Source organism: Marmota marmota, unplaced genomic scaffold (assembly GCF_001458135.2).
Source record: "Marmota marmota marmota unplaced genomic scaffold, marMar, whole genome shotgun sequence".
Lineage (NCBI taxonomy): Eukaryota > Metazoa > Chordata > Mammalia > Rodentia > Sciuridae > Marmota > Marmota marmota.
The window spans coordinates 23,977,498-23,993,868 of NW_026000185.1; the positions used below are offsets into that span (position 1 = coordinate 23,977,498).

General features: G+C 50.9%; 1 protein-coding gene across 1 annotated transcript in view; it reads right to left on the reverse strand.

The window, feature by feature from the left end:
- Auts2 (activator of transcription and developmental regulator AUTS2) overlaps positions 1 to 16,371 on the reverse strand; it is a 1,115,816-nt gene that overhangs the window by 65,908 nt on the left and 1,033,537 nt on the right. Inside the window, 1 exon segment of the mRNA XM_048790082.1 lies at positions 13,547 to 13,598. Coding sequence (XP_048646039.1) covers positions 13,547 to 13,598 — 52 coding nt within the window.

Genomic DNA, 16,371 nt, shown 5'->3' on the forward strand with positions numbered 1-16,371 from the left:
TCAAGGGTCACCTGTTTTCTCATATGTGGAAGCTGGAGAGGCTGTGCAGGGGTCCCACAAAAAAATGCACGGCAGAGTAGTAGTACCTGGAGGATGGCTGGAGGAAGGGGAATACTGGGGGACACTGGCCGAGCTACACTGTGTGCATGGTAAACACCTCACAAGAAGTCACACCATTTTACACAACCACTATGCACTAGTAAAAGCTACGGGGGGAGGAAGAAAAACTGGACAGCACATACAAGGGACAGAGGAACAAGCTAGTGACCCCACGAGGGCTTACAGCATATGAAAGCCTCCAGGACAGCTGACCTAGCTCATGTAACCAGCCAGAGACTTGGGGAACAGGGGCTAGGGAGAGGGCGGGCGCATGTGGATGTGAGCAGTGTGGGAAGTGGCACTGGGGACAGCGGGGCACAGGTGCCACTGGGGGTCCTGCACACCTGCCCTGTAACAACACACAGCTCCTTTCCCTACTGAAGGGCACAGCCACCCACAGGGCCAAGCAGCACGGAGCCCGAGTCACACGGAGACACCACCGCAGGGAGAGAAAGAGTGTGCCCATCTCCTAAGCATCACGGGACCAGGCCAAGGCGACTCGGACAATGCTCTCCATGCCCAGTGAGGTCTGAGAGCTTCCATTTTTTGAAGCTTGTGATTCCTGATAACATTAAACTCACTTTCTTGTGTAATATTCACAATCTTACTCACTTTCTTGTGTAATGTTCACATTCTACACACCTTGGGGCCGATGTTGAATTCAGATATACTGGAAACAGCATTTACACTTGGAAAGCATCAGCACCTGTGAATCTCAGCCTACCCTGGTAGCTCCTGCACCTCACAGAACCATCTGGGGGGACAGCCATCTGTCCAGACAATCCTCTGCACCACAGCTCTGATGTGGCTCCAGCTGAGGACCACTGCTGCCAACACCTACCCCTGGAGTCATCTAGAGGAGCGCTCCTACTTAGGTCATATGCAAAACTGCTATGACATTTTTTGGAAAACTCAACTTAATGATTACAATTTTGGAGTCTCAACACTGCTGTCCTTTACTCTCCAGTCCTGCACGGCCACGGTTTGATAAAGAATTTGCTTGGTACTTTGTTTACAAAACAGGTCCTGGGGGTGGAGCCCTGGTGCCCAGGACTGTGTGTCTTGTGCTGTGCTGACCCTTCCTTCCTGCAGGTGGCCAGTGGCATCGGCTGCAGCATCTGCCAAGCAGGAACTGAGCAGAACGGCGTTTCTGGCGTTTCTCTGGGAAGTCGTTGCGCAAGTTAGCTCAGCAAGACACTGGCCCAAGGTCATGGTTCCCAGCCTCGTTCAGATCAGCACAGGCCCAGCTACAGGCCTTGCCTCTGCCACGCACACAGTAGGCCTGCTCACCAGGCTACAGTGTGCAAAGGCTGGAACCCAACGGATCAGCTGCATCTGACATATAAAAGAAAAAGACAAAGAAACATGCCCAACAAGGGCCACGCCTATCCACGGTTCAACAGCACACGCATTCAGGGAGGGAGTCTGCGGACGACTGCCCAGGTGTTCCTCCTCGCACCTGCACCATGGCTGTGTGCTTCAGAGGACCCAGAAGGCTCCCTGAGCAAAGGGTGGCCCTGCCCCTGCCACCTCTAATTCTGAGAGCCTGGGGAGCACCCTGAGGCCTTGCACACCTAACGACATGGGGGCTGGTATTGCGGAGCCATCTTGCAGGGGCCAGACTGCAGAACCAGGGGCCCACACCCGTCCCTGCACCTGAATCTCTTCGGCCCTCCCCCTTCAATAGTGGGCTCCTCACCAGGAGAGGCCTGCCTGTCCACGCTCTATAAACTAAGTCCTGGGCCAGGAGGCAGGGAGGAGGAGGCCTGCAGTGCAGCCTTTCTCACAGGCTTAACAGAAGCCCAAGGGGACGGCGTGGGGGACTAGGGGAGCCAGCTTTTGCCATAATGCAAATGGCCACCAGAACCTGGGCCACTCTCCCCGCCCCGCCCCGCAGGTCTGCCTCCTGCCCTGGTGTCAGTTGTTCTCCTGTAGGGGAATGACAGCCGCTTGTCACGCAGCACATGAGAGGCCTCACTTGCAGCAGTAACTAGCATGCCACCTCCAAAGCTGTCATTCTCTGGTGTCAGCAGAACCCACTGTTCAAAGATTTGCTCTGACACGAACCAGGCAGCGCCGGGACTGTGATTGCCGAGGACTCTCCGTGCTCCACTCCGCTGGCAGCCGCTTGGCGCCCAGGGTTTGTTTCACCCAATTATTTGTTTGTCACTTGGAAGCCCAGGATGTTGAGCAGGTACTGGGGAGGTATTTTTGGCCTGACGCACAGGCAGAAAGCATAATGAGGCCCTCAGGTGAAGGTCTGGTTTGTCAGCTGGGTGCTGGGATGATGTGCGGCGAGAAGCGAGCAGCAATTAGGGTATTTGAATAGGATAAGATACCTGGCAGGTGCCGGGAAGCTCGGAAAGTCGCCTAACTTTCAACACACCAAAACCCTCAGAGTAGGCAGATTTCAAGTTGGTCTGGAGCTAACACAGGAGGAGATGTAGGAGCTCTTCCCTCCACCTGAAGGGCCTGAGAAGGCAGAAGGCTCAACCCAGGCATCCGCAGGACCTGAGGGCACACTCTGGGGGAGAGTCTTGACCAAACAGCACAAGGGGTCATTCTGTCAACTGCCTACTCCTTGGGGCACGTGAGCCAGGGTGGAGGTGAGAGTCACCCCTGTTGCCTGTGGAAGCCACGAGTCCTCCTTCCCCGGAGCAGAAACCAAACTTACTGATGCCTACATCTTGGGGAGAGGCCATCACGCAGGGCAACTTGGCCCGAGGCCAAACGCAAAAGAGCAAGACCATGAGTTTCCTGTGGTCTAATGCTCCAGAGCCCCGGCGTGGTGCCCGGCCCTGACCCAGGGACTTGCTTCCCAAGGTCCTCACTGGGCCATCTGTGGCCTTCCTCCTCTCCAAGGTTTCTGACCTCAGGTGAGGGGGTGCTCCTGCAGGTGCCTGTGGATGGTGGTGACAGCACTGCCCTGCCCCTCCTCAGGCCCACTTGGGACTCTGGTTGGGCCACCTCTCAGGGAACCCCTGAGACCTTTCCTAACAGACGCCAGGAGAACACAGCTAAAGTCCAGCAGCGGCAAGGCCCTGCTGAGAGAATGAAGTCCCCCTTGTCTCGCCTTTTAGCCAAAGGCAGGTGAGAAAAAGACTGCCCAGTAAGAAGAGCTGGACCACCCGGGAGAATCAGGGTCCGCCAGCTCACGGGGACAGGAGGTGGGGACAGCCCCATGACCTAGATGCCCAGCCGCGTTCACCCGAGTGAGCCACCTCAGAACAGAAGCTGCCTGGCACTCACCCCTGGGGTGCCCAGGCGGGGACCTTCTCTGGCATCGGCCCCGCCCCCCCATCTCCCCTGTGGCAATGCCTCCCTAGGAGACAGGGAGTGATGCCAGTCAGCCCACTGAGAAGTCGAGGACGGAGGCGCCCACACCCTGGCCTCCTACAGACGGGGCCAAACGTTTGCTAGGCAGCCAAGGCCGCCTGTCTGCACCATCCGTCTATCTGCACTATCCGGGCAGGAAAAGGGCACCATGCTTTGTAACAGCTGGCTCCTGAGCTGCGGAGGCTCATGCTGCTCTCCTATGCCCTCGTGCCCAGGCTCCATCTCTTGCCCCTAAGATCTTCCTTACAGAGCAACAGTCCCTCTTGAGGGGCCAGAGGCCTAATCTCATGACCCCTCACCAGCCTGGACTGAAGTCAGGCCACCTGACTAGTACCTGGCGCTACATCCCTCAATGCAGGCCACTCTCTGGCAGCTCTCGAGGGACGGAACACTGCAGCCCAGACATTGGCCTTCCAACCACAGGAACGTCAGAGTCCGTCCCATTGTTTAAAGTTACAGTTAAAAAAGCAAGTCAAATGCTGAGATTCACTGACTGGGACAAGAAGCTGTGCGCAGGTGCCTAGGTCTTGTATCCTTGTAGTGTGCCAACCTGTCCAGTGTGTAGGCATCAAACTCAGAGGAGACGTGCAAGAGGGCAACGGACGGACCCACCCACAGACCCTTAAAGCTCCCCCAGTCCTGGCCATGGTTTAGTTAGCCGACGTAACAGCAGCGCTGATCTTGAGCGGAAGACTCGAGGGGTAGGTTTCAGCTGACAGAGAGCTCAGGTTGGCACACTGTGGCTCGACAGGTAACATGCTCCACAGGCCTCTGAGGGCTGGTCTGTCTCTGGTTGGCTGACCTTTCAGGGTTCATCTTAGATCAGCTTTGCCTCCCAATAGCCTTAAGACTATTTTTTTTTTTTAAACTAGTAAGTGACTTCTTTGCCATGACACCACTTAAAAAGTTTAAAAGAAACTTGCCCAGCAAGTGGAGGCCCTGGGTTCAATCCCTAGTACTGCCAAAAACAAACAAAAAAACCCCAACAATACAAAGAGGGGGAGGGGGAAACAAGTTTCTTTCAGCATCTGAAAGCAGTTGAAACTCTTCCTGTTCTGGCCATGTGCCAGAGCCCTGCGAGGTGGTCAGTGCTCACTATTTGTTGAGTGAAAGGATCAATTTCAACATGGCTTCTCCTGTAAGCCAACTGAAGAAATAAATGGAATAATCATTGATGTCATTTATTTAGCAGGTGACAAATCTGGTTTTAGAAGACTGCTTGTCAAATCCAGGTTTTGGATGAAGTTTTCTGGTAAGAAGCCTGAAGAGATGGGCCCAGGAGGCTGGGGGAGTTGGCAGTCAGGGAGAGGAGATTTACTATGGAAAACCCATCCTGGCTATAAACAGATAATGAGAAAATGATGTCATCGTGGCTAAAATTAGGTTTTAGTGTTACTCTGCTGAGAGATGTGAAAGGTGATAGATAAGAGGGGAAAATGTTTTCCAAGTGGCTTTTAAAGGCATCCAAATATAACCGCCTCCCACATCAGTCTATTAACGGGCACACTTGAGACACTTCCCTCTTCAGAAGGACTCTTAGAAAAGCAATGATGTGCTCTCAGCCTCCGTCTTTACAAGAGAAGGTTTACGAGGGTCAGAGAAGCAGACTTGAGCGCCCTAGAATGCGGCTCCCCATTAGCAGCTGGGCCCCACGTGCCCCAGCACAGATCAGGGCCTGAGCCTGCGTGGTGGTGGCAAGGGAAATGCCCCTGTGTGAGCTCCCGATTGTCACCACTGAAACCTGGGGCAAGGCAAAGAGGGCTCACTGGCAGGCCTGGGAGTGGGCGTGGGGCAGAGGCTGGGAGAAGGACCCTCCTCTGAAGGCCAGGAACTGGGGGGGCCTGAATCTGAGCTCTGTGGACAGGACAGTGGGAGCTCTCCTGGGTGCTGGACAGTCCTGGTGGGAACTGCCACCCTGCAGAGAACATGAGCTATCTGGGGAAGGTGTGGGGAAGCCCTGAGGAGACCCTCGCCTGGCTGGGGGTCCCTGCCTGTGCCCTCCCACAGCACCAACTTCCTCTATGTCCCTCTATTTACCAACCTGTTTTGCTCGCCCGTCAGTGAGGACAGAGACCCTTATTTGATCCTCTGCTGTGTCCCCAGGTCCTGGCACAGCATGGCTGTCAGAAGCACCTGCCTTGAGACAGCTGGACCTGGTTTCACCACTAACTGGCTGTGTGAGCTGGCACAAGTTATTTACTCACTCTGATCCTGCCTCCTTATTTGAAAACTGAGTGAATTATGTGAAGAGTGCTTAGAACACTACCTGGCAAAAAGCAAGTACTCCATGACGAATGGCAGCTGTCCCCACAGAACTCTAGCACCCTCACACAGGGTAGAGACACCATCTCTAAGTTACTTTCTAATGGACGAGCTGCTGTGAAGGTAGATGAGGTCATGCCTATCAAGTGCTCAGCCAAGTATGTGACCCCATCAAAATACAGCACAAAGCAGCCAAGCACTTTCTATATAATACTCTCATTTAATCCTCATAGAAACTAGGATAGGCTTGGCTACTCCCATTTTACAGAAGAAAAAACTGATTCTAAGAAGTTGTAAGTAGCCCCAGTCCTGCAGCTATTAAGCAGGGAAGCCAAGATTCTACCCTGTGCCTGTGTCCACCTGGAACCCACAGCCTACATGCTAACTCAACCCTACGACACCTCTACTCTGCACTACAGTGCTGGTGCCAGTGCGGCAGACCAAGTTTCTTCAGATTAGTCATGAAGAGCTAAACGTCTGGCCAGTCCACAGATGTCCCTCACAGTCCTGGAAGTCACTTCTGCCTTCTAGAGTAGCTCTGCCCATAGTCCTTCAAAGCCAGCAATAAGCTAAGCCAGGTGAATTACAAGGAAGCAGTTAATTCCCTGAGGACTTAAGTGATCCAGATGACAGGGACTGAGCAAGGGGCCTGGGCGGAGCAAGGGGCCTGGGCAGAGCAAGGGGCCTGGGTGAACAGGTCTCTAGGCAGTGGCAGTGCAGCACCCTCTGTCTGCACCAGCAGCAGGTCCTGGCCTTGGGAAATGGGCCCCAGGTGATAGCATCACCTGCACTGTTTTCCTTCCTTCCAGGTGTGTCCCTGAGGACCCTCCTCTCTGTGCATCTTCCCTTCCACTGATGGCAGGCTTGGCCATGTGACCTGCTCTTGCCAATGTGATGGCTGTGACCTGAGAAGGCCTGGTACAGAGGCTGTCTCTGTCCTGTCTCCCAGGAAAACTACCACACAGGTAGCCCCAGGAGGAGGAGGCGGCCACACCCGCAGCACCAGCCCATGTCCAGCACCAGCCAATGTCCGGCTGACACCACCAGGAGACACTGGAGGTTATTTTGTTACTGTAGCAAAAATGTACAAAGGCCAACTAACAGGCCTATTAATCAGAAGGGCCAAGACCTCGTGGGCTACGCGGGCCACTGTGCACCAGTGAATGATTTCCACAGAGAGCCCAAGGGGCAAAGTGACGTTTCACCCTAAGCCATGCCAGCGGCACTGTATTTATTTTCCAACTCCTGGATTCAGTTCCTGCAGAGAGGCTTACTCAAATGGAAAATCCTGCACATCAGACCCACAGGGACCCGAGAGAGCACTCCACAAGGGACCGGCTTCTTCCACTCCTACCCACAGGCCTCAGGGGGTGGTTAGGAAGAGAGCCAGAGACACCGCCTCTTGTGACCAGCTTTCTTTCCTCCTGGAGGCAAAATGAGTCTCCAAATACCAATTCATGGGCCACTTCTTGTAATTGGGCCTTAGAACGTACCCTCCCAGTACATCCAGACAGGCTCAGCAGGTCCACAGAGATCAAGCCTATGGAGGGGGGGGGGTGGTTGGAGTCTCGGGGGACAGGAGGAGGGACAGAGAACCTCTGAGTCTCCCTGGCGGGTTCAGGAGCAGAATTCAACAGAGAGACGTTTCTGCTTTTTAAAGCACAGACTGAGCAAGGAGGTATGTTAGCTCCAGGCTAAATACAAGACAGCTGAGCAAAAGTTCAGGCACCATGAAATTAATAAAATCACTGTTGCACTAGCTCCAAAGGTTCAGGAATAAACTGGTAAAAATCCGAAATGCACGGAGCAGATTACTCGAGTGGGAATCAATCATCTTCTCCTCTGAGGGCTCCTGGCACTTCCTCGTCCAGTGTGTGCACTGGGTCCATAATTCACCAAAGTTGCTTCCCGAGACTGAGCATTGCTGGGCTTTCCCAGTAATTGAGACAAATTTTGTTTGTTAAATAAATTCCAGGCAAGAGTGTCTGACTTGTGCACGGGAAAGGAAAGAATTCTTAGTAAGCTGCGAAACAATGGAGTTGTATCTTATCTGAGGAACTTACTGCGCTTGCCTGTGTGTGTTTTACTGCCAAAATAAAATAAATTGAATCAGCTCACACATGATAACATGCTCTTTCCTAACTCATACTAATTGCTTGGCTAATTGATGTTTGTTGAACTTTCTCCATTTCATTGAGTGATTAGGTACAAAGCTAACGGTTGACATCTGTAGGCGCTTAACTGGCGTCTGTAATTACTGTTAATGTTAAATAATTGTTAGTTAATTGGAGTGGTAACTGACTGAATGGAATCCAGATTGTGAAGCAAAAAGAAACCTAGTTAAATAAACATACATTTTCAGAGAAAACAACATTTTTCTGCAGTTGTCAGAAACCAGAAATGATCAGAGGCTGTGGGTCTGTGCAGGCCTCCTTCACTCGGAGCTGGCCAGTACTTGACAGTGTCCAGGGAGGGCCCTTGTGGTCATTTAACTTTCTTCCTTCAAGGTCTGAGGATGGATTTGAGGCTTTTGTTTTCTTGATCACAGTGGCGCCCAGGAAGGGTGTATGACTCTGGAGGCCAGCAGGACAGGGTGAGGGGCTGACACCTGAGCCTTCAGCCAGCCTGCCAGGCTGGGGCGGCTCCTTCCGAGGACCCAGTGATCACTAATAAAACAAGCGCAGGGCTTGGGAGTCTGAACAGGGCCTCCAGCGTCCCTTACACTCTGATGGGCTCCCAAGCGGGCACAGGGCATCTGGGCCTGGGATCCGGCTTTCTGCCTTCCCCCTGGAAAGCACTGAGTGCGTCCCCAAAGACACCTGGAAATCCTCTGCATGGAGCACTGTCCACCTCTGCCAGAAGAGCAGCGCTGGGAGCCTGCTCTACCCAGGTCCTGCACACGCAGCAGGCCTTCTGCAGGAGGACCAGCGGCAACCATGGGACACAGGTCGAGAGAGACACTCGTCACAACATGGAGTAGTTCTAGGCTCTTACTGGAGGCTTCACACCAACAGAACAAAGTATCTGTTTCCAAGAATTTTCAAAGAAGAACTCCACACAGCAGCTTCTTTCTAGAGGCTGCTTCCAAGGGAAGGTCAGTTTCTGTGACAAAAGGGGCTGATGGCGCTACTTGCAGTTCCAGGGGGAGGAGGCGCTCAGGACTTTGTCTCCCACCAGGCACCAACTACCCTTCAGCACCATTTAATTCTCCACACACCAGACATCTCCCTCTCCTAAAAACCCCAGGGAACACGCTCCAACAGCACAGAAAAGGTCCAGGGGGAGAAAAATCAAGACAAGTGATGCTCCAACGTCCCCTTAGCTGGGATCTAAGAGGTGACAAAAGCTCAGCTAGTGCATAGAGCTGAGGCTGGCCTGTCCACTCCTGCGCACACGGGAAGGCCCTTGTACCTCGTCCTGCATGCCTACCTGTACCTGGCCACCACGAGGACCGGAAACGTTCCCCTTGTGTTCTTTATATGTGGACTCCAGTCTAAACCATCTGTTTTCTTAGAAAGCCAGCCCACAGTCCACAGCAGTATCTCCATGCACTTGGAATCGTTCCAAGGGGAGGGACTTTCCTCAAAGCCAATGGTGGCTCTGGTGATAATGGAACTCTTAACCATTTTTTGTTGAGAAACCAAGGAATTCCCTCATGTCTAAACCTTACGAAATGGTGTCACAGCCATTAGGGATGCACAGGCGCCTAGTTTCTGAGCCAGCACTATTTCTGGGTAACCTGTTTCTCGCCTCTTTCCTCAGAACTCAGGCTATTTTTCAGTCAGACCTTCTTTCCAAGATGCTGATAAGCCATACGGCCAAACACGCAAAGGACACGCCTAACCTGGGGCTCCATCTCATCTGAGTCCCCTGAGAAACCCTCAGCACAGAGTCAGCCCAGGAGGCTGGGCACGGTCCACTACGAGGTATGGTCAGGCCTTGGCAGAGTCAGATCCAGCTCCAGGTGGTGCTCATCATGGAGACGCAGCACCCACTCGGACTCCCCAGGGCTGATCTGACCGGGTGTGGTGGGTCCTGCCCAGGAGGGTGCTCATGGCAGGAGGGAGCAGAACTCAGGACCCCTTCCCAGCTGGACTATTTCCCACTCCAGCCCCCCAGAGATGCCCATTAGCTGGGCACAGCTCCCTCCCTGCTGGCTCAGGGCCTTTGCCCAGGAGGGTCCAACTCTACAACCTGAGACAAAGGTGGAGGAAAGAAGGGGTGAGAAAGTCGCAGGGTCCATGTCTGGCTTGCCTAGCTTGCTGATCAGTCCTGGGAGGAGTCAGGAAGGGAGGTGGCTCAGGGCCTTCCTCCTCCCAGTGTGGATCTTGGGCCCCCCTCAGGGCTGGAATCCAGAGAACAGAAGGCTCCACAACACCTGACCACTTGCTGCTCCTCCTCCCACCTCCCATGAAGGCTTCCTTCTGTTCCCTCCTTGGGGCTCTGCTCTCAGTCACCAGGAACTGGAGAAGAGACTCATCACCCAGCAGGATGAGTGTGACTGCAAGCAGCCAGAGCCTCCTTCCTGCTCTTAACTACACATCAAAGTGGCAAGGCCACAGGGAGGAGCACCTGAGAAGGGGCAGTAGCACTGGCCAGTCCCTCTAGGAATGAAAGCTCCACAAACTGGGGTGCGCATCCTGCTGCTCTTAGGGCAGTTTGTCCTGCTAAACAGGGACAGTAAGTCAGTTTCTCTGTTTCTGTCTCAGTGGGAAAATTAATTTTTTCTTTGGCAGATGGTTGAGTAACAAAGACAGAAGGATTCATAAAATTCACATGAACATCCTGTAAACATTTAAACACATAAAGATTAAATAAGGCAACCATGACCTTGATTAAACTATTTTTTATGTCTACAGCATGAATCCCTACAATGCAGAGGCCCAACTCCACCCTGCCTCGCGCGCTGCATTGCGTGTTGTGCGCACATGTAACCACGTGCTGCTTGGTTAGCTTCTTTCCAAACAGGAAATACAAGGCATTCATGGAAGCCATGTTTGGAACACCTGGAAGGAAAGCTCTGACTGGTTCTCCATTGCCTCGAATGGACTCTACAATATGGGAGTCAAAACAAAGTCCTTGGACAAGTTGTAGAAAACACATTCCCTGAGCCCTTGTTTCAGCCCTTTCCAGTTAGTGTTTTGTCCCCACCAGAGATGCTGGCCAGGGCTGATTTCACCATGACTGGCAATCCTGGCCAACAGGGGCTGAATGACCGGTTCAGGCTCAGGAGCAGACAGGCAGGACCTGAGCCCCGGTCTTGTTCAGCTCAGAGCATCCTCTCCAGCACTGTAAAGCCCAATGTCAAAGCCTCCTCCCTACAATCAGCTGGTGAGATTAGCACTGCCCTCCTGCAGGGAAATTTTATGGACCGACTCTGCCAGCATAACCTCACCAAGAGCTTAAAGCCACGCTCCTCTCAGGCCAGAATACTGCCAGGCTTCTGAGAGGGAGAGTCTCCAGATGGAGGGACACGGTGTCAGCTCCCCCACACTGTCCTTAGACTGCTCAGCACGCTGAGGCCTTGAAGGTTTTCCCAGCAGTGTTTGTTACCTGGTGTAGATTTGCCCTTTCTTGCAAGGCTTTTTATTGCTCTTGGCTAAAGACACCGGACAGAGACAGCAAACCTAACTCTCAGGCAGGCAGGCTGTTCTGCAGGAGAACTTGAACTTGATGTGCTGGGAGCTGACAGTTCCTTGGAGGCCCTGTCAACCATCCATCCAGTAAACACCGGCACTACCCAGAGCAGAAACAGACCCAAACCCAAGCACAGAACAAGACTCTGCACCTGTCTTGAAGCAATTATTGACATTATCGCTGCACAATGAATCTCTTTTTGAAGTTGTTTTCCTGATATTTAGCAGTTTGAATACTAATCCCCTTAACAAAACTGCCCAGGCCTCCCCCTGCAATGCCTTCTCTCCAGGGAGGGGTGCGGGTACCGGGCAGTCTACTTTGCAGCACCTGGATTTGCACTGATTCCGCTCTTGTCATTCATGTTACCAACAAGAATTAGCATAAGGCATTAAGGGGAAACTCTGGAGGAGAAAAGAAAGGCCATTTTGATGGAAATAAGGGGCAAAGGAATAATCTGCCATCAACTAAAATGCTTATTTGTGTATGGTTTCCCAAGCAAAGCTTAGAAAAAGCCTATGTTGATTTTAGTACACAAAGAAACCTTAATCCTTTCAAGGCGACTAAATCACCCCCAGAAAAGCAGCTCAGAAGAAAGGGCCCTGTCAGGGGATGACTATTCACAACCAAATAGATGCCACAAATCACACTCTGTAAGTAAACAAAAATAAGAATGTGGGAAAGGTTGACTGGAAGGGGGGGGGGGGCAGGGGGGCAGCTCTTCAGTCCCTCTCCATCGCCCTGAGGGGTCTTTCAGGGCCAGGGAGGCCCAAGGCCAGCCCAGAGCCAGAGCCTTCAGGGCAGCCCCAGGAAGGGGAAACACATTCCAAAGCTTTTAATAGCAAATTAGCAAAAGAAAGACTCAGTCCTGTCTGGCTGTTTGGGCAGGTCAGGAGTCCCAGAAGCCTCTTCTGTGCCCTCCCCTGCTCAGTCTCCCTCTGGTACCCTGAGTTCTCACAGGACACCCCACTGTCTTCCCAAGCTCTTCCCTCATCAAAATGAGCAGTAAACAATTATGTATTTTTACGCATGAGCACTGTCTGCTAGGAACTGCACATATCTTCTTTTATTGGGCTTTTAGCATTATGGATAACAAATTTATACAAACTTTCAGTCCATCAAAAAATATGATGAAATATAAAACTGGAACTCTATTACGCAATAAAAAAGATAAAATTCAATATGACAGTAATTCTAGGAGTAACAGCAATCACATGAGCACACACACCTCAAGGGAACGCTAAACATAATGTACTATTTAAAATTGCAGTTGGTTCAAATTCCAAAATAATCTGGGAGTCAAAATAACTGCACTTGGAAATGTCTTACTAACCAGCTAACAAAAATGCTAGCCAAGGCACCCGGAAGGCTGAAATGGCCTCACAGTCCCCTTGAAGAGAAGCCACTCTTATCCAGGGCTACCAAGATCCCCGGTGTGACAGAGAGAAATTATCACAGGCAGACCATCTTCTTTATTTAGCAATTATCCTGCAAGGCCCTAAATCAGGTTCTATAGTGGAAAAGCAAAGACTAAATAGTTTGTATAATTTATACCTTTCAAATTACACACCTTCAAAGCCCATGATTAGAGACTTCCCTAAATTTCATTATTTCCAACAATACTGCTACAAATGAAAACTGCCAAGAAGCCTACTGGCAATGATTTAAGATAAGTCCTCCCTTAATGTACTGCTATATCATTAGCCTCTCTTACTCTAGATAGAGGTCTGAAAGAAATTAATGGGGATAGTGCATATTTAAATTCTGCCCTCTTGGCTCGTTTATTAACTTTACAGAAAGCCCACAGCAGAGTAAGGCTTGGTTTATGGCCGCAGCACTGTGAATACTAAGCACCAAGGGTCGGTCACCGCAGTGGGCACTGTAGGGGACTACTGAATCCCTCTGCTAGGGAGCTGGCAAGCCACAGCCAAGCTAGGACATCTGAGAGACCTTCCCGCTTGCAGCTTCCCACAGGAGGCCACAGTCACACGGGCAGCAGTGGGCTCCCACCCAAGGACTCAGCGTGTTCTTTTAAGATACTCTTAATGCATCATAAACGTTCAGATCTGTCTCAAGCATAAGCACAGAACGTGAACAGCAGCTCAGAAGGAAAAGCAGAAGACCACACTGGTGTCCTTCCCTTTCCTCCCAGACGAGGACAACAAGGAGATTCACGTTAAAAAAGCCACCACTCAGAAGAATGAAGGAGCCTTACCTTTGTTCACAATTACAGTGTTGAAGAGCTTTTCAGAGCTGGCATCTGAAGCCTGAAAAACAAGAAGGGGAGGAAAGGGTTAGGCCTGCTGTTGACACTGTGGGCCCATCACCAATACCACCACCTTAAACTACTTCACTCCTTTGAGTACAGCCTAACAGGGAGAGCAGCGTTTCCTGAATCATCCACAAGGTGGTGCCAGCCTACTGCTGGAGAGGGCTGCAGGGCAGCTATTTGCTGGAGAAAAAAATCTGCTTTTAAAAATGTGTCCTTATTAGACATATTATCTGTGCAAAACATGTTTCTATGAGATGATACACAAAGCAATTCAGCTCATTCGCATAATGATTTTCCAATTTCGCTGACAGATCATTATTTTGGAAATGGTATTTTTGCATGCTACTTGCAGACATGCCTATTTTTCAATTTTCTCCACAAATCAGAATTGCCTACTATTTAATGCTAAGCTTTTTTCACTAAAGTGTCAGCCAATACCCCCAGAAATTAATTTTCATCTGATGAACCTAAAGATCCCTGTTTCTCAGAGTCACCAGGACAAGCTTATGACCAGACACAAGCGACCTGCCCAGACCCCGTCACTGTACATGCCACCAGCATGAGTCCCTTCCCATTTTCTACAGCTCATGTCTGCTAATTATTAGAGTGGCTTGAGGAAAGCGAAATAAGCCTGTCTAAATAGCAAGACGAAAGCCAATTTAAATTATACACTGAGTTCTGGAAAATAAACATTTAAGTCGGTTTAGTGGAAAATGCTGGAATGTTTCAGAAGCACCGAATATTTGTAGGACTTGAAAAAATAAAAATGAAGCAACGTGCTACATGAATTTTAAGGTATATTTCCACTCAAAGGCATAACAACCTCCTTCACACTTCACAAGCCACGCAAAGGAAGGCATGCAATGTGAGGACACCAGGAGCGGGATCTGAGGTACAGTGCTTTCTCACTCTGGGGCCAGCTTTTAGGGACAAAGAAGATACTCTGCTTAGTCTTTCCTTGTTACACTGACGAAGATGAGACATTCCAGTGCATATCAGGGAGACATTCTGTTTTCAGTGCAGGTGATTAAAAAAAATGACAAAATATTTTTACTATGGCTATTTTCCCTTTCCTTTAATTCTAATATTCTATCTATAGGGATAGTTCAGAAGATTAATGGAACTGAGGGGGAAAATTAATGTGCAGAGTAAGTACTCAACTGCACACAATTATACTGTTCAAAATAAACCCTGGACTTTTCCTCCTCTGCAGGAAAAACAAAAGTACACTGAGAGCCTTGATGACATCTTAAACAAAACTAAATAAAACTAAATATCACAGTAACTTTTCATGAAAATCAACTACTAGAAAAAGTGTTGCATGGGGGGAGGAACAAGTTATGCATCAAACAGATCAAGACTACCAAGTTAACCAAAAATGACACTAACAGTGTTGTTATCCTGAAGCATTAAGGGAGATTTCTAAGCATACGAGTTTCCCAGCTAAAAACTTCCCAATGTGAGTATTTTGCTATTCTTCAATGAAAAAATATCTGTTAGGATGGCCTGGAATTCTCTTGAAATGGCTGGTCCATTCATGGCTTAAAAAACAAACTGGAGCTGATTTTTTTTTTTTTTTAATTTTTAAGAAAAACGTCACTGTTAAATCATTTTGCCAAGCTGAAATAATCCTTAAAAATTAAGGGATTGCCTGTTAAGACGGTTCTAACTGGCCCAAAGAAATAGTAAACAAATGACGGCCCGCATATGCAGAAACACAGGCAGGGAAAGGAAATGGACCCCAAGAGTTTTCCTTGCACTGGGTGTGGGGGAGCAGGACCTCTGGTTGGCCACTCAGAGCCTTCTTGGACTGCCACCATTGTGAGCTGCAAGGGGCTCTGCAGTCCTGATAGGCAGGTAAGGGTCCTTCTGTCTGAACCCAACTTGAGGACTTGATTATTAAGATGCCAACCAGCAAGTTATGAAGGAGGTGAGTCTCACAAGGTATGCGAAGGCTTAGGAGGGTGTCTCCTAATAAAAGATTTTTGAGCCCTTTAATTTACTGACATGTCACAAAGCTTGAAATGCCACCTCGTGTAACCGGGCAAGGGACGTTTCAAAAAGGCCTCCGTGGAAAACACCCAGAAGATGGTGACCGCAGTGGGCCTCTGGCCCCCCGTAAAAGGCTTCCGAATCCCCTTTTCCCAAGCAGGTGGCTCAAGTCATGCCGGCTCGGTCCCAGAGGCAGAGCCGAGCGCCTCGGCCTATGCGTGAAGCGGAAGCCGCCGACACCTCCACCCCTCGGCGGTGAACTTTCCTCCACTTGCACTTTCCAAGCATTTGCACAGATCGTTCGGCTCCTTGGGTCCGCATCGTGGGCACGTTTTCGTTATTTGCAGGAAAAACGCCTGCATCGCCTTCCACTGTCGGGATCGTTCTCCTCGGTAGTTTAAACCAAGACGACGCTCGGGGGCGCGGGGGCGAGCGGGGCCTGGCGGCTGCCTTCGCGGGACGCCCCTGCCCGTGACGGCCGCGCTCGCCGCTCGGTTTCCTCCTTCGCCGGCTCGGAAGCGTCCGGAGGCGAGGCCAGGGCTCGGAAACCCGATCGTCTCCGGGCTTTTTGTGTACGTGGATGGGGGCTGTCTTTCCCCGTGAAACTAAACAATTACTAGAAACCGTAGTTGATGTTTAAAGAAAAGTTAAATAAGTCCGACCGATCGAAGGGGGACTTCGGGCGAGAGCCCTCCGCGCCCCCGGCAACTCCCGCGGCGGGTGCGCTCTACCCCTGGGGCCGCAGACCTGGGGCGGCGCCCGCGGAGAGCAGACTC